The 27,078-nt window shown below is 37.0% G+C and overlaps 5 protein-coding genes across 7 annotated transcripts in view; 3 read left to right on the top strand and 2 right to left on the bottom strand.

Moving 5' to 3' along the window:
• LOC134820570 (uncharacterized) overlaps window positions 1-27,078 on the top strand; it is a 119,439-nt gene that overhangs the window by 7,497 nt on the left and 84,864 nt on the right. The window contains exon 1 of one of the 3 annotated variants that reach the window (XM_063831025.1): window positions 541-565. The exons of the other annotated variants lie outside the window; for them this stretch is intronic. The gene's annotated coding sequence lies outside the window, so the exon portion shown is untranslated. Of the gene's footprint in view, window positions 1-540; window positions 566-27,078 lie in introns of those variants that run through there. 3 annotated transcript variants of the gene reach the window in all.
• The window catches only part of LOC134820569 (frizzled-2-like), an 88,774-nt gene that overhangs the window by 7,493 nt on the left and 54,203 nt on the right, over window positions 1-27,078 (top strand). The gene's annotated exons all lie outside the window — the stretch shown is intronic.
• The window catches only part of LOC134820573 (arrestin domain-containing protein 17-like), a 68,827-nt gene that overhangs the window by 22,246 nt on the left and 19,503 nt on the right, over window positions 1-27,078 (bottom strand). The window lies entirely within an intron of this gene.
• LOC134820574 (CTD nuclear envelope phosphatase 1A-like) lies at window positions 542-20,325 on the top strand. Its single transcript, XM_063831029.1, has 11 exons — window positions 542-566; window positions 11,378-11,494; window positions 11,633-11,702; window positions 12,027-12,096; window positions 12,316-12,358; window positions 14,178-14,255; window positions 15,234-15,278; window positions 15,995-16,066; window positions 18,098-18,212; window positions 19,262-19,389; window positions 19,633-20,325. The coding sequence occupies exons 2-11, from the start codon at window positions 11,402-11,404 to the stop codon at window positions 19,636-19,638; spliced, it is 720 nt and encodes a 239-aa protein (XP_063687099.1). The 5' UTR covers window positions 542-566; window positions 11,378-11,401; the 3' UTR covers window positions 19,639-20,325.
• Window positions 20,854-22,079, bottom strand: LOC134820575 (uncharacterized). The gene is made up of 4 exons (XM_063831030.1): window positions 21,873-22,079; window positions 21,563-21,729; window positions 21,222-21,388; window positions 20,854-21,093 (listed from the first exon to the last, which is right to left on the bottom strand). The coding sequence occupies exons 1-4, from the start codon at window positions 22,065-22,067 to the stop codon at window positions 20,942-20,944; spliced, it is 681 nt and encodes a 226-aa protein (XP_063687100.1). The 5' UTR covers window positions 22,068-22,079; the 3' UTR covers window positions 20,854-20,941.

The raw sequence follows: 27,078 nt of genomic DNA, 5'->3' as shown, positions 1-27,078 counted from the left end.
GAAAATATAAACGAGTTTTTGGGGCCAAAACTGACAACTTCATCTGCAACCTCAAAGACTGTGACTTGCTGGTCACATCTGAAAAAGATAAGGAAGAGCTGTTATTTAATACTTTCTTCACAGGAAAACACCTTCAAAACCAACCCAATGACCAAGAGCACGAAATGCATGTAAATAATGAGTTCAGTAAATTAAAGAATGTTAGCAGCAAATCTGCAAGTAGTTACAATGAAGATGATCCGCTGAACAACCATATTTCCATAGACGAGATAAAATCAGCTATAGAAAGGCAAGAAACAAATGACAAATCATGTGATGCAGACAATATTCACCCCACCATCCTCAAACACATGAAAACAAATTGTCTTCACGTCTTGCAGATCATATTTAACTGGTGTATGAGCACAGGAAAATGGCTGTGGAAATCTTCCGATGTAACATTCTTGAGGAAAGAAGGAAAATCCAGCTACATGTTACCTGGTGCTTATAGACCGATTTCCATATCATCCTACTTTAGTTAGTTTTAAACTAATTACAACACTACAAATCTATTACATTTATTGAGGACCCCCAGTGGGAACTAATGCCTCGGTAAATGTAACGACCATTACAGGTTGTATGTCAATGTAAATGGTTGTTGCACGATAAAGTTATCTTAAAGACATCCTAAGGACTATCAGACATCGGTTTTTAAAGCAGTTTACTCCCACCTATCACCTAAAGATTATCAGACATCACTTATCCTTATCCTCCGGAGTGCTACAAAGGTACTGTAATCATTAACTAAATTTCGAACAGTAGCATCTTTTTGTGATAAACTATGTCTAGAATACCAGTTGGCTCAAGACATTACAATCTGAGATATCGAGGGAATTCTGTTAAATTCCCCAGCAACGGCTCTTGTCCTACTGATAAATGTTCAAATTGTTTAACTCTATTAAGAGAGAATGATAGTCTTCGTCGGCAAATTTCTTTTCTCTATAAACAATTATCAGAAAGTGACAGTGCACTCAAAGTTCCCCTCAGCGATGGTTCACTTATCCCTGTGTTGCCCCAGGTACCTGATCACTGTGAACATTCTATCAATGTTCCCCTCAGTAATAGGTCATCCTCGCATCTTGTTTCTGAGTTAACCCAAGAGCTATCCAAATTAGCAGAAGACAGTGAACATTCAGCAGAAATTATCAATTTGGAAAATCCCAAACACTCTGTAAATGGTGACAATGATGTGACCAACTCTATCAATCCATACCAAGATTTGAGTCGAGGAGTTTTTCAGTTTGTTGACACTGCCAAGTTAGATATAGAAACCCACTATACTCATAAGTTTGAGAATAGGGCAGTTGCATATTACGGGGACTTTCCCTACGCTTACAATGGAGGCTTTCATAACACAAGGCCAGTAGCAGACAATCCATACCTAAAGTCTATTTTAGAACGCTTACGATCACAGTTCCCAAAGTTGAAATTCAATAGTGCTATGATTACCAAGTATAGAAATGGTCAGCAAGGAATTCCCTTTCACTCGGATGACGAGAGGTCAATTTCACCAGGCTCCATGATCTCCACCATCTCTTTAGGGGCTACTAGAGTCCTAAGCTTCAGATCCAAACTTAGAGCTCATATTGCTGACCTCACCCTCTCCCATGGTGACATAATGAATATGACCAGACAATCCCAGACCAGCTTTGAACACAGCCTCATCCAGGACAAGTCTGAAACCATGAGAATAAGCATTACTCTGCGCCTAATTGATGGCAGCGCAACCTTATCTACTCTGTCTGATGTTTCCAGTCAAGTTAAGAACACTGAACCCTCGGTCCCTAAGACTAGATCAATAGAACATTCTGGTAAATCTTTGTGTGTCTACATTAGCTCTAGTATGTTCTCCAAATTAGAGGGAGAAAAGCTATCGTCCAAACATCATGAGGCACATGTATTCAGCTACCCTGGTGCCACAGCCAATGCAATCAATGAACGGTTTCAATCAGATGTAAGAAAAGACACTCTTAATACCAATAATGTGAAAAGCATTGTACTTATGTGTGGTACAAATGACGTGGACTCTATCCTGAACAGCCCTCGCAACATGAGGACTAAACTTCTGTGCCCTGATAGTTTTTCTGGTGATGCTAGAGCTCTTGACTTTACAAACAATTGTATTGAAAAACTTGTACTTTTCCTTCACAAGTGGGCACCTGGAGCTGATATTAAAATTGTTAACTTATTACCTCGGGAGAGTTTCTCCAGAAACAAGGTTATAACTGATATCAATGAGTGTATATCAAATCTGCAAAGAAAATACACCTATGTAAAACTGCTCTCAACCGAGACAAATCGTTTCTTGTTTAGTGATAAGAAAGGCTTTAGAAAATCGTCATTTTTTAGTAGTTATGGAGAGGATAATGTCCATCTCAATGATTATGGCATAGTTAAATTAGCAAGGCACTTGAAGTATCATGCACACCATTAGAATACTGCTGACTACTGACATAACACTCCTACCATCAGTTTTATTTTTACAGTACGACATCCAGACAAATACAACCTGCTTTTATTCTGTTTTTTAGTTTAAACACAACTTTACAACTTTTATTCATTCCATTGTGAATTAATAAGATTCACAAGATGACAAATTTTAATAATGCAGCTGATAGGTTTCACAACCTCTGCATTGGTCATTGTAACATTCAAGGAGGGCTTCTCAATTTAGCTAAAAGTAATGAACTTTCCCAACTTATTAGAGATCATAAATTAGACATACTTTCCCTAAATGAGATGAATCTAAATGATACTATTGACACAGACACCATAAATATTCCTTCCTCCTTCAACCTTATGCGATGCGACAGGCCAAACAGTTCTAGGGGTGGTTGTGGCTTAATGATAAACAAAAAACTAGCTTACACAGAATTAGTTATGGATAGTAAGCTTGATAACATTGAAGCATTATGGGTGAAGCTTAAGAATAGCAAGATCAATGTTTGCTGCTTCTATCGCTCTGGAAATTATTGCAGTGTTGATAACTTTATTGAATACATTCATTTTTGCATGAAAAAATTGAATGGGAAAAAGGTTATCTGGATTGGGGATATAAACATTGACCAGAATAATATCTCATCCACCCAGTACAAAAAATTAGATATGACCTTGAGATGTTACAATTTAGTTCAAACCATTCAAGGGATAACTAGAGTTGCTAAACGTGGAGACAATTTTACCCAGACTACTATTGATGTAATATTCACTAACTGTTATGCAGATTTTGTCCAATCTTCTGTTCTTGATGAACGTATAGGAGATCATCAAGCTATTATGTGTGAGATAGATTGTAAAGTACCTATAGCTCCTAAATTTGAGAAGGTTGAAATTAGAAATCATTGTAAACGTAATGTTAAACAATTCTTAGACTATCTAGATACCTGTTCTGATTACAGTCCACTATTGGAAAGTACAGATGTTGAAGCTATCACTGCTGGCCTTTGTCATCATATTGAACAGGCATATGCAACCTTCTTCCCTTGCAAGACCATAGAAAGGCATGAAAAGTTCATACATAAACCTTCTACTGAACTTTTAAATGCCATTAATCATACACATTTTCTTCTAAAGAAATTCCGTAAAAAGAAGGATAAGAGAGACAATGGAAATTGCAATGAATGTGGTACATGTAGCAAATGTATAAAGTGTAATGAGGCCTGGGATTGCTACAAGATTCAGAGAAATATTAGAAATAAATTAGCTAAAACCTGCAAAAAGGCTAATGTAATCGATGATCTACAAGTTAAAAGTGCCAAGAATGATCTTAAAGGGATATGGAAAACTATCAAACTGGCATCAAATATGACCCCTGGTACAACTAATTGTCAAACTATCAATGAGAATGATCCTGAGCTATTTAACTTTCATTTCGCAAATGTTGGATCAAGATTACAAAATCAGGCCCCCAATATTGAAAGAGTTAGTTTTACTGATTTTTTACCTCCTAGAACTTCTAATATCTCATTTGATAGATTCCAAGAAATAAATGAAACTGATATCCTAATGTATGTCGAAACGCTCAAGAATGACAAGGCCTCATATGACAATGTGCCTCTATTTTTACTTAAGCAAGCTGTACCACACATAGTTGAGCCACTGACCCACATTGTCAATCTGAGCCTTAATACAGGTGTTGTACCAACCCTTTGTAAAAAAGCTAGAGTAACTCCCATCCATAAGGCAGGAATGAAAGATGATCCTAATAATTACAGGCCAATATCCATCCTTCCACTTATAGGAAAACTTATAGAATACTTTGTCGGCAAGCAACTCACTGATTACATGGAAGAGAACAAACTTTTCATCCGGCATCAATATGGCTTTCGGAAAAATCACTCCACAACTTATCTGATGTACGATCTGATGGACGAAATATATATGAGTAAATCTAAGTCTTATAAACCAGGAATCATCTTTCTTGATCTTAAGAAGGCCTTTGACACAGTGAATCATGAAATATTGCTTCAAAAATTGGCATATTATGGAATTGGTGGCATTGCTTTAACCTGGTTTAAGAACTTCTTATCTTGTAGATATCAATGCACTAGGATCAATGGCAATCTAAGCTCATTTTTAGAAGTTCTGAGTGGTGTACCACAAGGAAGCATCATTGGGCCTATATTATTTAGTATCTTCATAAATGACATCATTTATGCCTGTAACCTATCTAAGCCCTTTCTATTTGCAGATGATGGTGCACTATTCTTTGATCAAACCTGCAGAAGCACATTTATAAACATGAAAATAGAACTTATGACAATCTTTAAATGGCTCAGTGTTAATAAATTATCACTCAATGAAAATAAGACTGAATTCCTATTGTTTGATTCTGTTGACCAACATGATGAAATAACCATTGATTGTAATGAGGTAACTTTCACAATCAAGGAGTGCAAAGAGACAAAATATCTTGGCCTCATTCTAGATAGTAAATTAAACTTCAAAAGCCATGTAGATTATATTATTAGGAAGGTCATGAAGAGAATTGGTGCCATGTATAGAAGTAAAGCACTGCTACCCATTAAATATAGGAAAATGTTTGCCAATGCACTCATGTTGCCACAATTCGATTATTTAGACACGATCTATTGTAGAGCTGGCAAGACAAAACTTGCTGAACTTGACACTCTGTACAAAAAGGTAGCCAAAATAGCTCTCAACGTTCCAAAAACAGAGAGCAGCCTTAATGTTTATAGAGACATGAAATGGTTACCACTCCATCTTAGACGACAACTCCATCTGTCAAATTATATGTTTAGAATCATCCATGACAATTGTCCTACAAACTTTATGAACAAATTTAGTTACATATCAGGAGGTAGTAGGAGCGGCGAAAGCTGCAACCTTTATGTCAATAGATCAACATCACATAAAAACTTTCAATACTTGGGGGCAAAATGTTGGAATAATGTTCCAACAGATCTACGAAATCTGCCCGATGTTAAAAGCTTTAGTGATTCGTATAAGAAACAGCTACTATCATCTATAACAACAGACCCTAATTATACCGTCGACAATTCATATGAAAAATTTTACACTGCAATCATAGTCGACGATAACTAATTAACTTCTAATTCTTTTAAATCTGAGGCATATATAATTGATGTATCGAAAAGATATTCCCTTTTTTACCACCTTACCATTCTGATTGATTTTGCACATGACTGACACGTTTTAACTGGAGAAGGGGTTCCCACAGTGGTAGTTTTATAAACCACTTTTAATTTATTGACCTATTATACTTAGTGGTAGTTTTATAGACCACATTTAATTTATTAACTTATCATACTTAGTATTTATTTTTGGTGACTGTATCACCCAGTTTTAACATTTGATAATTGTACAGTTTATTGACGACACATTGACTGAATGTTATTTTATATTCTAATTTATATTCTAGATATTTTATTTATTTTACAACAGACGACAACTTCCTGTTTTTTCTTCTATATTAGTTACTCATATCTCTTGTACAGACTTTTTTACAAGGACATTGACAAATGATACTCACATTAGGCATTCATTATTGCATCTAAATTATTTCACTTGCATTAGGCTTGGAATTTGTTCTCTGGTCAACAGATTTCAAATGTTTAATTAATTTGTAGTATGACAGTAAGGTATATAAGAAGTTATTTAATTTTGCTTGGGCTATTATATTGACTAGGTATTGAGGTTTAATGATGATATGGAATTTGAATTCTATATAAATTTACACTATGTGGTTGGGGCATTTTGCATAGTAAATATGGTTACTACTCATATATATCATATTATTTGATTGGTATTCGATTTCTGATTATTTCTTAGGAATATGATTATTATATCTCAATTTGGCTTTAGGTAGGGTGCCCCGCTAAAAGAACTGGATTCTTTCAGGAAGCATCCCGTGCACAGACCTTGGTCTACATATAAATTAAATTATTAACCATTCATTCTGTATGTGCACGAAAATTTATTTCAATAAAACAAACTTTGGAAAGATTTGTGAAAGAGTGCTAGATAAAAGATTGAGACTCTTCCTGGACATTGAGGGAACTCTTGATGAAGATCAGGAAGGTTTTATTGGAGGGAGATCAACAACGCGATATCTTTTCAGAATGCTGGCTAACCTTGAGGAAGTTAAACGACAGAAGCTGGCATGTATAGTGCTTTTCCTTGACTTCGAAAAGGCATTTGACAGTGTTCATCTTCCATCACTATGTGTCAAACTATCAACTCTCGGTATTCAAGGAAATATTCTTAACGTGCTGAGAAGTTTCCTGTTCAACCGGACGATATGTCTAAAAGTGAACAACTATAAAGGAGAAAATAGAAAATGTACAATATTTGGACTACCTCAGGGGGCTGTACTCTCACCTCTCCTCTTTATCCTTTACATAGCAGACATGACGCACAACACCCCGGAAGAGGTAAAAAGATATCTAAGCTGCTACAAATTTGCTGATGACGGTACACTTATGATTTCCTTTGAGAACATCTCCGGATGCCATGAAAAAATGCAGATGGTATGTGACCACCTCGGCAAGTGGTGCATCAAGAACAAGCTAGTAGTGAACTGTGATACAAATAAAACAGAGGCAATAATCTTGAAAACTGCAGCCTATAATGAAGAACAGAAACCTGCAGAATTATGTATTAATGGGAAAAGCATCAACTACGTTCAAAGTACGAAGGTCCTTGGGGTAATAGTAGATGAGGACCTCAATTTCAAGAAACATGCGTCTCAAAAACTTAAAGAATGCAAAAGAAAGTGGGGATTAATAACAAAATCAACTAACCGCAACTACGGTCTAAACGTTTACAGCCTTACTCTCCTCCTTAAGACAATGGTCCTCACTAAACTGTTCTACGCAGCACCTATTTGGCTTCACAAGTGTCTCAATCAATTTAAAAGCTTCTGGAATAAAATAATTCTAAAAATATCTGGATCAGTCCTGAACCCACAAAGGGAATTAACCGAACTTGCTCTCCACCTACCACCACTGGATGTGCAACTCGAAGCTCTCTCGGTTAAATTCATGTGCAAAATACTCACACATGGTGACAATCTTACAGCTACCCTCTACCAAGTTGATGAAAGCAGAATACCAAGCTTTCATGTCTTAACAATGTCACTGAAAAAGTACTTCCTTTGGAAAGAAAATAAGTCACACGGAACCAGAATGATAGACCTAACACAGCAACATTTTAAGGATCTGGCCTATTACACTCAGGCAGACATAACGAGCTACAAAAATAAGATCTGGATTGACAGCATCGAAACAAATCTGCAATGCAGAACTGTCAGTAACAACAGGGAGACCAAGATACTCGGTGTGATCGCAAAGATCAAAAACGGTGGGCTGCTCCTAGACAAAAACAACTTTTTATTCGGGCACAACACGAGTAAAAATCTGGACAGCCGAATAATGGACTACATTCACGGCAGCTCACCACTCTTTGCGAATATCCTAAAGATCATGGGTGGTGGCAGTGGTGAGGCCTGTCGTTTCTGTAACAGCTTCATTGATTCTCCCGTACACCAGCTCCTATTGTGTCTGGAGGTGCAAGACACCAGTTACCTGCAACTGAAAGAAGAACTGGGTGGGGCAGACTCACATTCCTATCTAGATGAAGTGTTAACAAAAAGCAGCACACAAAAAGCATTCATTAGGAGAGTCGAATTTCTTTGGGGACAAAATGATGCTCTCCAGGATTTATCCGACTAAAAAAAAAGAAAAAAGATCATGAAATAAAGACTCTGCAAACATCTCAGAGAAATATTACCACCATAAAGAACAAAGAGGGAGTATCCTGGACCCCGAAATCCACCACTTTTCTGTACTTTCAGAGGTACCAATGTGGCAGGAAACCAGGGCTCATGCTGCCGCTGAGCTAAAGCAGTAGAGGGGATGGCGGCTTCTCTAGGATCTAACACGTCCTGAAGCAGACCAACACTATGTCCCAACGCACTGGTGTTGGGATGTCTGCCCCCGGTGCCTGTCCGGGTCAATAAAGCAGTCAAGCATCATGTATGTTATGTTGAGGATTCTCAACCAACAAATGTGGGAACTCCCACGAAAAGACCAAAACAGATCTAAAGAGACACTTAACAACATTGGAAAAATAGACTTCAATTTGTTTATATAATTTAAAAAGCGTATATTATTGCCCACGTTAAGGGGCCTGTTAATAATTTAATAAATTATTAGCTATTTTAGATTTAATAATAATAATAATAATATGGGCTGTACCTGTGATAAGATATGGAGCTGGAATTCTTTCTTGGAACGCTGGAGAAATCAAAGCCTTGGACGTCAAGACCCGGAAACTAATGAGGATAAATGGAGCTCATCATCCCCAAGGAGATGTTGATCGGCTATACGTAAGCCGTCAACTGGGTGGCCGTGGGCTACATAGTATAGAGGAAGTCGTAAAGAGAGAGGAGAATGCACTCACCACCTATGTGATGAAGAGTAGAGACCCGGAACTGATTGCTCTGAAGGACTACTTTGTCAAAGACAAGATACTCTTAGGTGAAGAGATAGACAAAGATACTGACCGAACACAACGCGAGGAAATACGCAAGGAGAAGTGGACTACTAAAGTGATGCACGGACAGTTTCCAAGGCAGATGACGGGTATAGCAGATCCGATAACCTCTTGGAACTGGCTCACTCAACAAGACTTGAAGAAGGAGACAGAAGGATTGTTGATAGCAGCCCAAGACCAAGCACTTAGGACTAACTATGTAAAGAATAAGATTGACAAAACACCTGGCTCTTCTCCACTCTGCAGACTCTGCAGAAATCATTATGAGACAATAGATCACATACTGAATGGGTGCCCAAAACTTTCACAGACAGAATATAAGTGTCGGCATGACAAAGTAGCTGCCGCATTGCACTGGAGTCTGTGCAAGGAATACGGCTTCCCACGCAGTAAAAAGTGGTACGAACACCGAGCAGAGAAGGTGTTGGAGAACGAAAAAGTCAAGCTATTGTGGGACTTTCACATCCAGTCAGACCACGTTATCGAGCACTGCAGACCGGATCTTCTCCTGGTAGACAAGGTAACCAACGCAGCAACCATCATCGACGTTGCAGTCCCAGGAGATACCCGGATCTTGGATAGAGAGCAAGATAAGATACTAGCTTATCAAGACCTAAAAAGAGAGATTAAGAAGAACTGGAATTTACGAAAGGTTACAATTGTCCCAGTGGTGGTAGGCGCTTTAGGAACTGTCACCATAAACTTTCGTAAGCACCTCGATGCAGTCCACTGCAATCTGAGCATCTCTAATCTTCAGAAGACAGCTCTGCTTGGATCAGCCAGAATTCTCAGGATGGTCTTGGACATCTGATTGAGTGTTTAATACACACTTCTTTCAGTTTTAGTTTATTCTGTATAACTGTAATATATACTTTTTGCCTGGTCCTCTTTTATCTCTTCCCTTGCTCCGCAAGCCCTGTCTCTAGTTTATACAACTTTTAACTCATATCAATGTACATATCGGAAAGTTATTGTATTTATTAAGTATACTGTATTGAATTTACTCCCAGATTTGTGCAAAGATTATTTTCGTCTGGACTTTGTGATATACAATTGTTACAGTTATTTCTCTTGTTTTTCTTCCCTTGCTCTGCAAGCCCTGTTTCTTGTATAAAAATTGTGTTTAGTATTTCATATATTCTTGTAATTATTGTGATAATTTGTGATTCAGTTTTCAGTATTAGTAATAGGTGTTTGCTGAATTACTGTATTATACACTCTGTGGCCAGCTCTTATGTGTCCCATCTCTTGCCCTGCAAGCCCTGTTTCTTGTTTATACAACATATTATAATTATGTAATAAACATTTATTGTAGTGTAGGATTGTTTGAATTTCTAAGTCATTTAATATGCATTTTGTGTTTGTTTCTCCCGTTTTTCTTCCCTTGCGTTGCAAGCCCTGTCTCTTGTAAAAACAACCACTTTTGTAGATACACACAGTCTCTACGCCTTTATCCTCTGGTCCCTAGGGTCAGCTGACTCCGGGCCAGAGGAAAATTACCGATTGCCAAGGTTTGATGCCTAGGCAGTCGAGACCTCTTATTGAGACCCGATATAATAATAATGTCTTCACAATTTGGTTGTTATAAATTTTGCTCGGATTTTTGTAATTTTTACTGTTTTATTCAATTTATCAATTGATGTATAAATATATATATATCTAATCATGGTGTTGAATAGTGACCATTGTTGAGCTTACCAGTATATAATATATATTGTTTGAATGACCTTTTCAAAAATAATATTAAAGTTCATTTTTCCTCAAATGAAAGTTAGTTTTGGGATTGCAAGATATTTTGAACAAAAGATTAGATTAGATTAGATAAATCTATTGAGTAAAATTGTAGTGCATTGTATTTGGCCTTTCAAACTTTTTAAAAGTTGCACTAGCTACTCACTACTCAGATGACTGTAACGATCAATTGTAATTTTCAAGAATGTAATTTCTAGCATGTTTGTAACGCACGTTCCAACGCACTGGTGTTGGGATGTCTGCCCCCGGTGCCTGTCCGGGTCAATAAAGCAGTCAAGCATCATGTATGTTATGTTGAGCATTCTCAACCAACAAATGTGGGAACTCCCACGAAAGACCAAAACAGATCTAAAGAGACAATTAACAACATTGGGAAAATAGACTACAATTTGTTTATATAATTTATAAAGCGTATATTATTGCCCACGTTAAGGGGCCTGTTAATAATTTATTAAATTATTAGCTATTTTAGATTTAATAATAATGTTTGTAAAGGACCTCCCCCCTCAAATTCATCCTAACAAGTACACTAAATTATCTTTATTCAAGGTATGACAGTGCAAGGAAATTCACTATGAGAGTATTGTGTTTTGTAAAGGGATTTTTCATTATTTTGTTTGGGGGAATACAGCTTATCTACAATGTTATCAGAAGTCTTTATGTCAAGGTCAGTGATCAGCAGTATAGTTATCTTGTATCCTTTTTACATATGGAAATGGTTCTGTACCAAAAGCAAGTCACTCATCTCTGGTGCAGTATTTAAATGCAGTATTTTATCTCTAAACTAATAATGAACATCTTTCAGACCTTAGAATACCAAGCAGTTAAATATGAATCTATTCCCTTGGAGCAACCTTGGGGATTTGAGCGACTTTGTAAGTAGTAGACTACACTAGTTTGACTGTGTTATTTGAAATATTTTACATTAAAATTAGATATATAATATAAAGGCTAAATCTGGTCAAAATCCGACCTAGCATTCCTAAGATATCGGTTTTTTCTAATTTGTCTCCAGCAGCTGTAACACATAATTTTCATGTGCTTTAATAAGGAAAGTAATTTTTGATCATTTTATCAGCCACACATTGTGTACCATTCTTGTAAGCTATGGATATTGGATACTAAGATAAACACAAAGTAAGTTACTTAAAGCAGCAACTATTAATGATTAGGTACTAACTCTCTTACCACAATTTCAGTAAAAGTAAGGCGGAAAGTTTTAGTCTTAGATTTGGACGAAACTTTGGTCCACTCTCAGAACAACAACCCGTAAGTAGAAGAACTGGCTTCATTCTTCTTTAAAAGAACGACTACATAATAATTTGTTTAACGCTTTGGATTATTTTTTTTCATATACTTAACTGTCAAATTTTCTTCACGTTCAAAGATGTATGCTGAGTGATTTTGTTTTATATCAGCACAATGACAAACATCATAATATAAGGTCTCTAAAAAAATAGGGTAATCACTTATTCAATTCTCTTTCAGCTATTTAATACGACCACAGTCACAACCAGACTTCGTGCTTAGAGTGAGTACCAAATTTAGAAAATATAACACATATATATTACCTATATGTTATTATATTTACTCCTTCAAAACCATTCCGACGGTATACTTTGTGTACAGTAATAAGAGCAGAAAGTCTTAATTGACACATCTAATTGCAGCCAAAGGTATCTCCAATTTATGTTATGCCAAGTGCAAGTTAGTGTAATGTGATGTAATCTACACACGACACGTACAGACTGTTTACAGTTGAAAATTTGGTGGTATGTATTTCCCAAAACTTAATGCATTATATATGTATTATGTAACTATTATAATTGATGTGGACACCTGTTATCATATTATAATATACAGCCTTGTAAACACTTGAATTGCTCTGAGTCAAACTGAACATTTAATAATAAGATTTAATTTAAAAGGATAACCGACTCTCTCCCTCCCTCCCTCCCTCCCTCCCTCCCTCCCTCCCTCCCTCCCTCCCTCCCTCCCTCCCTCCCTCCCTCCCTCCCTCCCTCCCTCCCTCCCTCCCTCCATCCCTCCCTCCTCTCCTTCTCTCTCTCTCTCTATTTTACTGATGAATTTGAAAGGAATTGTAATAATTGCGTTCAATTGCCCAACCTAACTCATAATATGATTTTCTGCAACAAGAAATTTAGTGCTACCGTTTTGAGGCTCAGTGTGGTAATGGTTTAAGGAATGATCATCTGAACAGCTGTGAAATTGGTCATTTTAATAACAGATAAATAGCAGTGGTTGTAGGAATGGTGCTTACCTGGAGGGTTCTTGTTTGTAATGTTATAATCACGTGAACAGTGCAGTGAATTTCCTGTTAGAGATTTCCTGTTCATTGTAAAATAACATGTGGTTCCTTTTCTGAGGTTTTAAAACTACTTTCGTCATGCATGACTGAACTGATAATAATGATGCGTGTCTTCTTTATAGTTATGATTAATATCCGTAATATTACATAGAATGACATAATAAAATGAACAGCGGATATGTCTGAAAAATGCTTCGTAAAAAGAGCATAATATAGTAAATTTATGTTTATAAATAAAAGATTTGACTAGTGAAGCACTTCACATGTCAGTTTAAGCCCTCTTTTTCTCGAAACGCAGCTTACAAAACATACAATATCTTTTCTGTACAAAAGTTGCTGACTTACCATATATGTCGGAGCATGTAAAAGTCTGTAAACTGTACTATTGTCCAAGTCTCACAAATGGCTTCCTCAATATCATGTCATCGATGTGTTGAACTCACGATGTATTACAATGTTAAATGAGATGAAGGAAGCACTCACATTCGTGATATATTATCTCCTAAACCAATGAGACGTCAGATGTTTAGCGAGGAACCAGTCAGAATTAAGATATGGTTCTTCACGTATCAAACCTCCAATTGAGTACTACAGATATATATTATATATATTTGCTGCATGTCACCTATAGTAAAATATCGTGTGCAAAACTTGGCGCTTGTAAAACAATTCCGTTGTTTCATGGACTGTAGCGATAAATCTTCAAACATTTATAAATCTTCAAATTCCAGACAAAAGCTGACCCACGTTTGATCTCGTTTTTTTTAAACAGTACTAAAATGAAATCAGTAGACAGATGAGAATGGATCATAATCGGGGAGGCGATGCACATTTGTCTCTGAGGAATTAAGTTTTGTCCTCAGTCAATTAATTAGTTGATCAGCCTCTCAGATCATGTATAGAACACAACCATACTGTATTCCGCACTATTATCCATGCTAATTCACGTTTATTAAAACCCAAACAACTTAAATAATATGTAAACTAAATTAAAAAGTAAATAAATAAACTATAACTTCAGGTAGAGATAGAACGAGGACATGAACCAGTTAAGTTCTATGTCAATAAGCGACCACACGTGGACTATTTCTTAGACGTGGTAAGTAAAAACTAGTTTCCTGTAAGTTTACCAAGACTAGGGGTCTGCAGTACTTGTTTCTGTTGAGGTATGGTCTGAATGTGTGTACCCTGGCCTGTGTACCAGTCTGTTTGTACCCTGTGTACCAGTCTGTTTGTACCCTGTGTACCAGTCTGTGTGTACTCTGTGTACCAGTCTGTGTGTACCCTGTGTACCAGTCTGTGTGTACCCTGTGTACCAGTCTGTGTGTACCCTGTGTACCAGTCTAGTCTGTGTGTACCCTGTGTACCAGTCTAGTCTGTGTGTACCCTGTGTACCAGTCTAGTCTGTGTGTACCCTGTGTACCAGTCTAGTCTGTGTGTACCCTGTGTACCAGTCTAGTCTGTGTGTACCCTGTGTACCAGTCTAGTCTGTGTATACCCTGTGTACCAGTCTGTGTGTACCCTGTTTACCAATCTGTGTGTACCCTGTGTACCAGTCTGTGTGTACTGTGTACCCTGTGTACCAGTCTGTGTGTACCAGTCTGTGTGTACCCTGTGTACCAGTCTGTCTGTGTGTGTATGCTTGTGATCAAAATGGTTGCCCCCTACCGTCACAGTATACACTCATACAATGTTGTGTATAAACTATAATAAGATATAACTGGCTATCGTAACGATAGCAAATGTATTTATTGTATATGTGTGTGTTTCGTAACCGTGTTTTGGACCGGACTATATTGTATACTCCAGTGACACTTTGTTTTATCGGGCCCCAGCTCTCACGTTTGAGAAAAACATGACTTTGATCACGGGGAGGCGATGCAAGTCTGTCGTGACCAATGTATTAGCCTCCAGCTTGTGAGGTTGCAGCGTTGATCCCCGATCATTAGCACATTGCAAACAATCGTGCACCACCTCCCCACCATTACAAACACCTGTAAACCGTGCAAATAGATGTACACAGTAGCCTACTGCATATTGTATAATGCATGGTTGTAATAATGTTGCTTTGTTTCAGGTACGGCAGTGGTACGACATAGTGGTATATACGGCCAGTATTGAGGTAGGTTTTGGAGATCGTGGTGGGTCAAATCTCGGATTGATTAATCAGTATTGTTACAAGTTGGGATGAATTAACTTTAAACATCACGCTTCCTCGATATAAACATGTATTGTACAGTATAGACTGTACATGTTACAGCAACTGTATATAAATATATATTTGCCGGAAAGGCGGACAAATTAAAGGGCTTCAAATGGTTCAGATATACTTATATACAGTTATATATAGAACCACCAATACACATTGCACGACTATTCGGGTAATTTGGGTAGAATACCACACACTATGCAACTAGCGAGTAGAAACTAATTTTAAAAATGTTAGGCCTTCCATTTAGAACCAGACTTATAATTCAGTATCGGACTGATTATATTATATTTAAGGTTTAACTTGAGGTTTTAAGAAATCTTGAGATTTGCATGAATTAAATTTATTCAACCCGTATTTTTCTGTTCAATCTCTTATTTTAATCAATGTATACATTGTATTGATGATCATTTGTTGGATAATAAGCAGTATACATTGTACACTCCAAACTCAATTATACATACAACAACTGATTAATCACATAGAGGAAGCTTAACTGCATATCATGCAAGCTTGTAACGACTAACGATACAGATTTATCAATTCGTAATTTGATCAATTTATTAAAGGTAATATATACTGTTATTTGTGTTAAGTTATTGACATTCTAAATTGATATTTTCTTTCAGAAATACGGCCAGCAAGTAATAAACGTGTTAGATAATAAACGCGGAATTTTTCAGAGACGCTATTTTAGACAGGTAATTATTATAATTATTATAGGTAATTAGACAGGTAATTATTAAGACAAGTAAAATTTATAACATATGGTTACCGGATTTTTTTGCTCTTTCGAGAGAAGTTGTACTTTAATTTGTCCTTAAATCACGTATAGCTGATATGATAACACTTACACTTACACTCACCAAGATGTTTATTTTATTGCTACAGACTACAGAGCTGGTCAAAATTCCATATATTACGGAGAACAATATCAGCGTCTGTAATTTTAGGCTTCTGTAATTTCAAGGCCTCTATCTTATCTGACTATCTTATCAGTAATTATTTACCCTTATTTGATTCTAACTGAATCGGGACTGAGGTCTTACAACAGAATTGTTGATGTAGATATAATATATTTTATGATGTTAATAACGATAAAGCTCATGAGAATAGCTGTGACCTAACTGCTAACACGCCTGAGGCGACACACGGTAACACGCCTCACAAAATCGTACGTTTTTTGGTGTAAAATAGAAATTTGTGATTTACTGTAGAAAGACCTTTTCGTCTCAAGTTATAAGTTTCCACTGCAGTTCCAATTAAGATCCACATTTATACAATATACATTATACATGACGTGTAATGTGAATTATCTAAAGCAACAAATCATCCCCCCTCCCCCTCCCTACATAGTACTATACATAGCCCCACCCTTCACAAGCCAGGAAAACCTGCCCAACTAAAAATGTAACACAAGTTTTAAAGTACGTGACCACTAAACTTTATCTGATTATAGGAGTGTTTAACGGTTCTGTGGAATAACCGTATTAGTCTGTAGTTTAAACCTTTTGCAGAACACTTTGCAGTTCAGCTGCAATGAACTGACTGATCTTAAACCTCGAAATTGTAATTAAATCACTTAAAAATAGTTTTGAATTTATTTGTCTACGATTTCATAAGCTGGTTCATTTAAAGATAATTCTGAGATCGTTGATGTAGGAATTTTAAAAATCGACATTCCATTACCAATTACCATCCTATACTTTGTCTATTATTGTCGTAGCTATGGTAACTGTTGTTGTTTACATACAAATATTATTGCAATTTAAGCTGTAAGTAAGCGTGCAGTTATGCAATATGACCTGATGACTGATGTGGTAAAAGTATTTTTAGTGACAACAATTACCACCGGATATATCTTGCGGATTTAGTGAGTCTTAGTCTTTGCCCAAAACTTTTGGGTTCAGTGGATGCTCACAGGTAATCTGTTACATAACAACTTTTCAATTGCATCTTAAGTCGAAATCCTTATCTAGATTTATTGAACCAATGTAACGAGTAATTCTTGTAACACGAACTGTTTCTTTCACAAAAACCCATGACTGGGCTTTAATGAACAATGACGTCACAAAACCGCACAACCGTAAAAGATAAAACTCAGCTCAGGTCCAAATAAATGCAATTTATGCAACGCGATACTGTTTTGGCAGACTGTTCCATTTTGTGCAGGTTATTCCACCCCAAATTGGCACACTAAGAATTATAATTAGTTCTTGTAAATACTCTCCGGTTTAAAGGATGAAATACTATAACCAGACACCTGCTAATCTAGCACCTGGTATCTGAATATTTGGCTCTGTTCCAATGTGGAACATACGGTTCTTTTTGTAAAAGTGGCGGGATTTTCATATCATAAACATTTAGTGTATTTACATGGCTAGGATTGCTACCTATTTTGAAGTTTAGAAGTAGGCATCTTCACGGTCATCACGCAATCTGCGGACCACTTCCTTGACTGCACCAGTCAGTTATCGAGTTAGAGTTTTCTGCACTGTATTCAGGAGTAGTAGGCTTGTCAGGAAAGGGTGTCTAGGAATCATCCTGTTACCGTTCGCGTTTCTAGTTTTGATTATTTAAAATAAACCATAAAGCCTATTTAAAGGATTGTCTTACTATTTGTAACTCAACCATGACGTGTGATGATTTTTATGTCATTATTATTTGATTTGATTTGAACCAACAAAGTATAAATTTATCCCCGCAAATCCATAAAATATAATATATTTCAGCACTGTGTGCTGGACTCCACCAGCCAATACACAAAAGATCTAACCATGATCAAATCGGACTTGTCAAGTGTTTTTATCATCGATAATTCCCCTTCAGCTTATAAAAACTATCCAGGTTTGTTCATACGTAAGTTTTGTTTGTTGTATTTAAAGTTATATCCCGGGACTACCGATTATCACACCAATTTCACCCTGATGAGAAGCCTCGCTAGTTGAACGGGATGACATGATTTGACTTACTAAATACTAAACACTGTACTAACTGTATACTAACCGTGTCTACTCATCTAGATGACATAATCTCTGGCCGGCTTGTTTAAATGAGTGGTCTAGATGTAGCCCGTAATATTTACTTCCTATTTAGAAACAAATTTGGGATATCTACAAAATATATAAATCTTTATATTTAGGGCCGGCACTGTTATCTAACCTCGTGAATGCATTATTTCGCTAACAAATTTTAAACGTGAGACGATCAGCAGAATTTAACTTATGGTGAATGAAATTGAGAAAATACAAACAAAGCCCTCGCTACGAATTGAAACTTGCTAATTTGAAACCTGCTTTAAAGACCCTGAAAACATTTAACCCAAATCTGCATTTCTACGGAGGAAAAGTTCAATTTTGTTCATTATTTTACGAATCAGGCATGCAATAACAGCTGTTATTGTATCGGAAACTTAAAGAAGGCTAATTTTAACTCTGACGTACCAGGAAATCGATTGTTGGACACTCCTGACCAAATGTGACACAAAAGAGCAGCTGTTAATCATCTAGTTTTCCTATTGCTAGTTTTGAAGAAATTGATAAGTAGAAAGTTGAAGCAAGCTCACATTTGAGAGTCCAGGTTGAGCGCGGCGCGCGACTGGGCATCGTGCCATTGCCCCTAAAATAACAAACAAATATTACCATAAATATCGCACGATTATGTCAACAAATTATATGGCATATTTATGTATTCGTTCATATTTCCCACTAGACTGAATTACAGACACTTGTCTTTCAAAATTCCTACTTACGCTGCATTAAAACGAGGGAAGTTGCACTACCACATCTTAGAGAATTAAATTAACTCTGTTTGGTGTGTCATATTTTACATGTTGAACGTTGATTAAGATGGTATAATCATTTAGCTCGAGGGCTCACACGATAAACATTACTCAGATAATGCCATCGCGGTTCCAACGTGGACGAAGGACCGATCGGATACATGGCTTCTAAATCTTTTGCCTTTCCTAGACGGCTTGAGATTCTGTAATGATGTGCGCACAATCCTCTCTAGACACCGACAGGTGAATATAGCCGTGTGGAATTATTTAATTGTTATTGATTTTACGTGATTGATTAATTAAGAAACATTGGTTTACTCTGTTACTTGGAGGTGATCCGTATTACCCAATCTACTTCTAGCAGCAACCGAATGTGCGATTGAATCCCTGTCTACTATACTGTCAAAACAAATAAAAACTGGTTCTAATGAGGTAGATTGGGGATTAGGTGACACCATAACTAAAAGTAACTTCCTTGAATTTCAGAGGTGATGAACTTAAAGCTGATGAGTTAATTTGATACGGAGGGGAAGATGACACAGTCAAGCGAGGGCGTGTAATTTTGTAATTTGTACGGCCAAATATTGACGAAATATTATTAATGAATAATTGAAAAGACCTTTTTCAATGAAACAAAAGACAAACTTCCACTAATCTGTCAAACTTTATTAACATCTGATACGACACAATTGGTCTTGTAGAGTTTAAACGGCTGTTATTTGTGATTTTAGAGGAGTTATAGATGTAGATTGATTTCAGGCAACTTGATTTGCCATTTTCAATATCAAAGATTATGTTTTTGTGCTCGTGCCAGTAATTTGAGGCATTGAGAGTTTCCGGTTTTCGATTTGAGTGAAGTAGTTTTGTTACTTCGTTGTATGATCGTTGTACCTAAAAGATTTCATAATGACCTTGATAAAAACTCGGAGCACTAAAATGCCCTGAGCATTTCATCCTACTTTTTTATTGACATTTCAAAATGTGCGGTATGCAGTTGATCCACTTACATAATTCGTGATTTTTCTCCTGTATTGAAGGCAATTGGGATTTTGACGGCTCACAGCAATTCAGACAATTATTTTATCGATTTAATAACCCAGACTTTCGGCGTGGCCTATTTGTTTTGTGTATCATACTTTTTATTGTACCGGATATTTATTTTAACTACATTTATACCAACCATTGGTTTGCTGTCATAGAAAAAAGGCTTCTCTTCAGAGATTGGATGAGGGTTTTTCAGGAAAATAAGTAATACATCTTTTTAATTGGTTACAAATGGAATAAATTAATTCAATATAACAATTTCATCACTTATTTATATATCAACAGCATTTATGATAATTACGCATCATACTTAAGCTTCATGTTTCAAAAATATCTTAGACATGTGTACAGGAGCAATCAAGAGTTTACTCAAATTAAATGCCCCTATTACACCCAATCGATAACTTATTATATATTATGCCCTGTAAATTTCTCACAGCATTTTACTGGTAGTTGTGAAGGTAAAACTGATCAGTGCATCAGACCTTTTCTAACAAGAAATTGTAATATTAGTATCAACCTTCATGTTTGGTTCTTCATTCAAGAGATTGTAGGGTTTTTACTTATAATACGTGTACCATTCGAGCCCATGATTGATTGATGGTGCACAATGCACACTGTGCAATGTGCATTTGTCTAAACATCCAGTCCACGGCCCTGTAAGTTATTCAAGATATGATAATATGAACAGTCGCCGTTGTATTCCTTGCTACAAGATGGTCCTGAGTTTTCATCCGATAGATAAAGGTTTCTATGATGCAATATTAGCAGCTAGTTCAGGACTGCGAGATCTCTTAGGGCTTCTGGCTCCACTAGGACTCCTTGCTCCTTTAGGATCAAGTCCGTTAGGACTTCTGGTTCCTCTTGGGGACCTGCTTCCGGGTGAGATCTGTCCTGGGTGACCTGAGAGATGTTGTTTAGTTTGCCCTGAGATAGTGTCGTAGCATTTGTGGGAGTCAAATATTTGAAATAATTTCGATGTACATTTATGACCAAACAGTAATACTGCATCAAAACGTCTGGATAATTACCTCCTAGCGGGACGGATGAAGGCGGCACGGCGTCGTATAAAATATTCTTGAACTCTGTGTGGTTGATCAGATCGTCTGAGTTGTCGTCGGTAATGTTAAATAGGTCATCTGCCTCGTCTTGGCTTACATTGATCCCGAACCTTCGCAGAGCATCCACCAACTCAACCCTGTGGTCAGTGTAAACTGTACGTAATACCAACAACAAGAGGTTCATATCCTTTCGCTTTAAAACTCCCAAAAGTGGAAACGTATGACCCTCGAAACATAATCAACAGATTTCAAATAATGTTCCCAAACATAATAAATTAAGTCTATTTATGAACCTTTCTAGCTCGACAAACCTGGTGATATATCCATCATTGTCCTTGTCGAACAGTTTGAAAGCTTTGTTGATCTCGATCTCTTGACCTATTCTGGGGTCGAGTTTGGCTGTTAGCATGAGGAACTCTGAGAAATCTAACGAGTCGTTACCGTCCACATCGTACTCTTCTATTATGCCCTTTATCTCCTGACACGGTTATTGGATGTTTAGAAATAATCTCATATCATAAATTTTAGATTTTGAATTAAGCTATTGTACAGTTGACATTACATTATTAATGACAAAAACGGTGCCTCAAGTAATAGAATAAACTTAAAAGAAAACTGTACATCAGCTGGAATGTATATGTTCATCCGGATAAGAGCATTTTGAAACTCGTTGGCTGAAATAGTGCCGTCTCCGTTTCTGTCGAATGAACCAAAACAGTTCTTCAGTTCAGCAAGCTTTTCGGGAGCCAAATTATCCTCATCAGCCATGGAAACATAGTTGTCGTAGTAACGCTTGGCAACCGCGATACTTGACATTTTCTCATAATAGTATCTGTTCGGATATAGGTTGTAACTTGTAGGTCAATTTATCTTACGATAATTTAACTTATTCCAGGCCATGTTTAATTTTTCCGTATAACAGACAATCGATAGCAAGCACAGTCAACAGTTCTCATGACTTTATTATAACACATCCAACCATGCTGGCCACAGCAAGAGAACGAAATCAAAACCATCAAAACAGGGCTTCAACAACCAGTACTAGTAGTACTGGTTGTTGAAGCCCTGTCAAGGCTGTCAAAACAATACTATTACTACCCAAAACTAGGCTACGAGAAGGCTATCAAAACAAGCCCATAAATACTAAAACTATAAGTCAGCTAGTTTATAAAGCTCTCTCAGTATACACGTATATAACGGAGCTCTAGTTGTATTATCATCCCATTGTTGTTCTCTCGAAAACAGTTCCTGTCACGTGCAAATCTTGGCCGTCTGTCTTTGTTCTGGGATTGTTCGGGGTTGTTGTTCTGGGATTGTTCGAGGTGTAGGATGTGGCCGTGATGTTAATTATAATCATGATAATGTGATTTGATGAAGTTGTACGGAACAATGTAGCCACCTCATTTGAATTGGCGTCTCTTCGTTCAGTCATATCTGATCAGTGTTCTATCCTCTATCCTCTATCAGCAACCTTGTGCCTGGTACTGCAACACTAATTACAACTCATCTTATAGTTATAAGGCCGTATTTTCTTAAATTAGAGTAAATTTGATCGAAAGACGAAAAATTTTGTGGATTTTCAATTTCCGTGCACAATCCTATAGGAGTTTAAGTTCATAGTTATCGAAACATTTTAAACCTGTGTCCCATAAATATTAATGTTACTTCCTGGCCCTGCAAAATTACTTCCACAGGTTTTATAATTCACCGGCCCAGTGACCGGTGTCTCCTCCAGGCAGAAGCAACATTTAATTGTATTTTTAATTTTAATCATGTGCGGCGAATGGTGCCTCACATTATATTCCATTTATCACATATTTGGCACTCTGTTATCACATTAATCAGCTCTACGTGCGTATGACATTGAAGATTTTGGTATAGTGGTGCAGAAATGACGTGACGACTGAAGCTTGTATCAACGTATTAATATTGCACCAGATAACAGATAAATATTTTTTGTTTTTATAGCTAGACCAGTAGCTATAATAGCTATATATATATCACGGTTGTCCTAAATATCATTACTAGTTACTAAACCGAATTTCATGTTTTGATCCTTGTTATTGTTTGCTTCAAAAATCGTGAATGGCATAATTCGAGGTTAAACTCGAAACAAATAAAAGTTTCAATACAAGGGCGAGAATTGTTTTACTCTGTTTGGGCTATGGAGTAGGGTTGGTAATTAAATTTGATGAACTTGTTGTTCTCATGATTACTTTGAGTATAACCAGTAAATGAAAATTACAATTCAAAAACCTGATCATGAGAATCTTTGCACATGAAGTAGCACTATCTTTAATCTCAACTCTCAAGATCAATTTAAAACTATACATTCATCCCATCAGAACAAGAACTGAAGGCATACAATTACAATACTATGATACATTCATGTTAAAATGATCCTTCAAACTAAATTTCGTAGTAACATGACAATGACGTTACATCAACTACTGCGAAATGGACCAGCCAGCTATACTACTAGTACTACAGTCAACTAATAACAGTAGGAAGAGAGCTGTAGACCTCCTTATAGCCTGCTGATAACGAGCCTCTACCAGGCATGGATAATTGTCTTTAACGAGGTAATGAGTGCTTGTAGCGGACCACTCTTTGGTAGACTCGCGCTTATACGGTGGTGTCTGCGGGCGAGCTGTCTTCTGCCTGCTCCCTACAGCTTACCAATTACTAAATAGTTTTTAAGTGGCTTACCTAGACCTGGTACGCTAGTTACTGAATATCGACAGAGAGCTAGCAGGCGGGCATCCCTAAGGCTGAAGCCGGAATGACACTCGTTTCAAGTTTAATAAGGATTATTGTCATCAAAGATCCTACGAAGAATCCTAATTAGTCGTAAGATGTTATAATGAATCTGTAGTAAGAAGGCCTCCTAATAAGCCATACAGCCGTTATTATTAGTTATACCCACCATGTGTAAATATTATAAACATCGCTTTATTAACATGCTGATTGCAGGTAGAGCATGGAGGAGGGTTTAGAACATCTATACTCTCTTTGATGTTGACAAGCTGATAAATATTTAGGATCAGGTGTACTGATTACTGATGCCTACCATTGCCAGGGAAACAGCTAGGGAAAGTTCTAGGGAACATATTATTGTAATCATGGGTCAAAAGTAAATTAAACAGCCGCCGATACTCCGACTATTGTATTAAGTTAAATGTGAATGTTATAGTCATGTCAACCTCATAGTCATAGTGGTGGTAAGTTTTTTATATGACACAGAATTGTGTATGATATCAAGTAGTAGTCTGTAGTGTTCTAGTTGGCAATATGTGTAACAAAATCATAGATTGCGTATAAATTGAACACTAAAATCTGAATTTTTAATATACATTATTCAAAGAAAGATTTACATAATAATAATAGCGCTTCTCAATTTTGCTGGATCGTTGGCAAGACGAAAATTATTTACAAAAATCTAAATGAGATCGCTCGATCGAACAACCACACTTCTGCAAGAATGTGAATATAAAGCCCATAGAAATATTTATCTTTATTCTTAAGATCACATAAGCTGTAAAAAAGTCCTGTTGTTAGTATTAAATACACGTACAACACAATATACTCTAGAATCCTTCTTTTAATTTGGATATTCATGTTAAAATTATAATCCCGGGAGATTCTGATAAACGGTCTAAATTTACTGAAAGAAGATCGGTCAGGGTAGCGTGAGAATATCGAACAGAGAGCTATCATTTTGTTCAAATCTTTGATGGTAGACAGAATGAGATTTCAACTTAATCGCAAGATTGTCGACCGTTACAGAATTTCAAATCCCGGGATATACAGGTAGTATTTTACCTTCAATTGGTCGGCAACAGATCACATCACATTACACAACTTTACTTAGGCCACCATAATGTAACACTCAACTATAATAATAATCACTCCACACTTACTCCTTCCACTACACTCTCTCTTAACACGTTCTTTAAACAAAACTGAACGACGAAAATGTTTGATTGCACAGATTCATGTACAGTACAGTACAGTACAGTACAGTACAGTATAGTACAGTACAGTACAGTACAGTACAGTACAGTACAGTACAGTACAGTACAGTACAGTACAGTACAGTACAGTACAGTACAGTACAGTACAGTACAGTACAGTACAGTACAGTACATGAATCTGTGCAATCAAACATTTTCGTACAGTACACCGATAATGTTGAAAGATTAAGGGCACGATCTCAGATACAGTCACGCTATCACAACTTGCAACTTACCCCAAAATAGATATTACTCGGCTCATTTTCACATTGTTTTTATCAACCTATATATTATAATAAGATACAATGTGGCCGTGTTAATTTGATGGGGGTTAAACAGCATGCTGGTCAGGTGGTCGCATAATGATTAATTACAGCTATCTCAGTGATATTACCACCTTTTTATGCAGCCGCGATGCGAAGCTTATTATGCAGCCGCGATGTGAAGCTTATCATGAATTCGGCATTTTATGGTACAGAGCAAACATTAGAATGAACATGATGCCTTGGCTCCTAAAAGCCAACTTATCATGTTATTAGTCATGGTATCCTAGCAGTTATACAGAGAAGAAACTACTAGTACAAAACTGATCAAGAAATCATAACGCAGTGAAAGAAGACTAACAGATTGTCTATTCAACTCGGGACTAGAAACAAATCTATAGTTTCCCGTCAGGGTTGAGAAAAATGATGGCGAGCCCTCTCTAACAACAGTATCGGGTACACTAACACTATCAATACCAATAATTCCAATCATCATACCTTCACCTTAAAATCATTTGCTGAGTTAAAATAAGCAGGATACCAACCCGACATGTCTTCTTAAACCGTTCATGTCTGGAGTCAGAAAGTTAGAGTAGAGTTCGAAACAAAGTTAGAACCGAGTTACTACTGGACACGAATATTCCTTAAAGTGCTATGAATCTTAGAATTAGAAGCCATACTTACTGCAAAATATTACTCTCAACAACTTCAGGACAAACTGCCTTGAAAATTGTTGGTTTACAACCATTAGTTACTGGTTTATGGCTGCATCTGAACGCAAATCGGCGGGGTATTCAGTGCCATCAACTGACCAACAATATACAACACAACAGAACCAATCTATCGTTGTCTGTTTAAGACTACAAGCGCAAAGTCACAAGATGGCCCCAATAAACAAATGAGGTACGAATGGTACATCCGAGGTATCTACTATCTAGGGTAATCTTCAAATTACACACAAATAAGTTAGCTGCTCCAATGCATACATAGCATATATCACAACAACAAACCAAGCTATCCGAGAAGACAAAGATTAAATACGACCCCTCACAACATCCCACATGTCAGCTGTGTGTTTAAACCACACGTTTAACCGCGACTGCAAGACTCGAACCAGACTAATCTTGCTAGGGGAACTCTCTGGATCTCTCTGGAAAGGAGGTGGAAGTCGGGCAGAATGACCACATGAAATGGAGTGAGGCCTATCTGTACAAGACAACACCACGTAAGAGTGACATAAGACATTGGTGCTGGACTAACAGCGGCTCGCTAACAGCCCTGTAATAACCACGCTAAATAGATCTCTCTCTCGCTCTCTCTCTCTCTCTCTCCCTCTCTCAGTAAACTGATCCTGCCCAAACTTGATCTGTACTGAACCTCATGAGTTCGCAGAAAGATAGAACGAGTCATGAGCATGAGAGAGACCGCTACTTCTCCCTACTACTTTACTATACTACAGACTCTAGTCTCTACATCAGCCCCTGTTCCGGGATACCCAGCTATTTCTCTTGCTATTTATTATTGAGAAATATAGAAGTTCTAAGAGAGAGA

This window comes from Bolinopsis microptera, chromosome 9 (assembly GCF_026151205.1).
Source record: "Bolinopsis microptera isolate Bmic1 chromosome 9, MBARI_Bmic_1.0, whole genome shotgun sequence".
Classification (NCBI taxonomy): Eukaryota; Metazoa; Ctenophora; class Tentaculata; order Lobata; family Bolinopsidae; genus Bolinopsis; species Bolinopsis microptera.
This window is presented reverse-complemented; position numbering and strand designations above follow the sequence as displayed.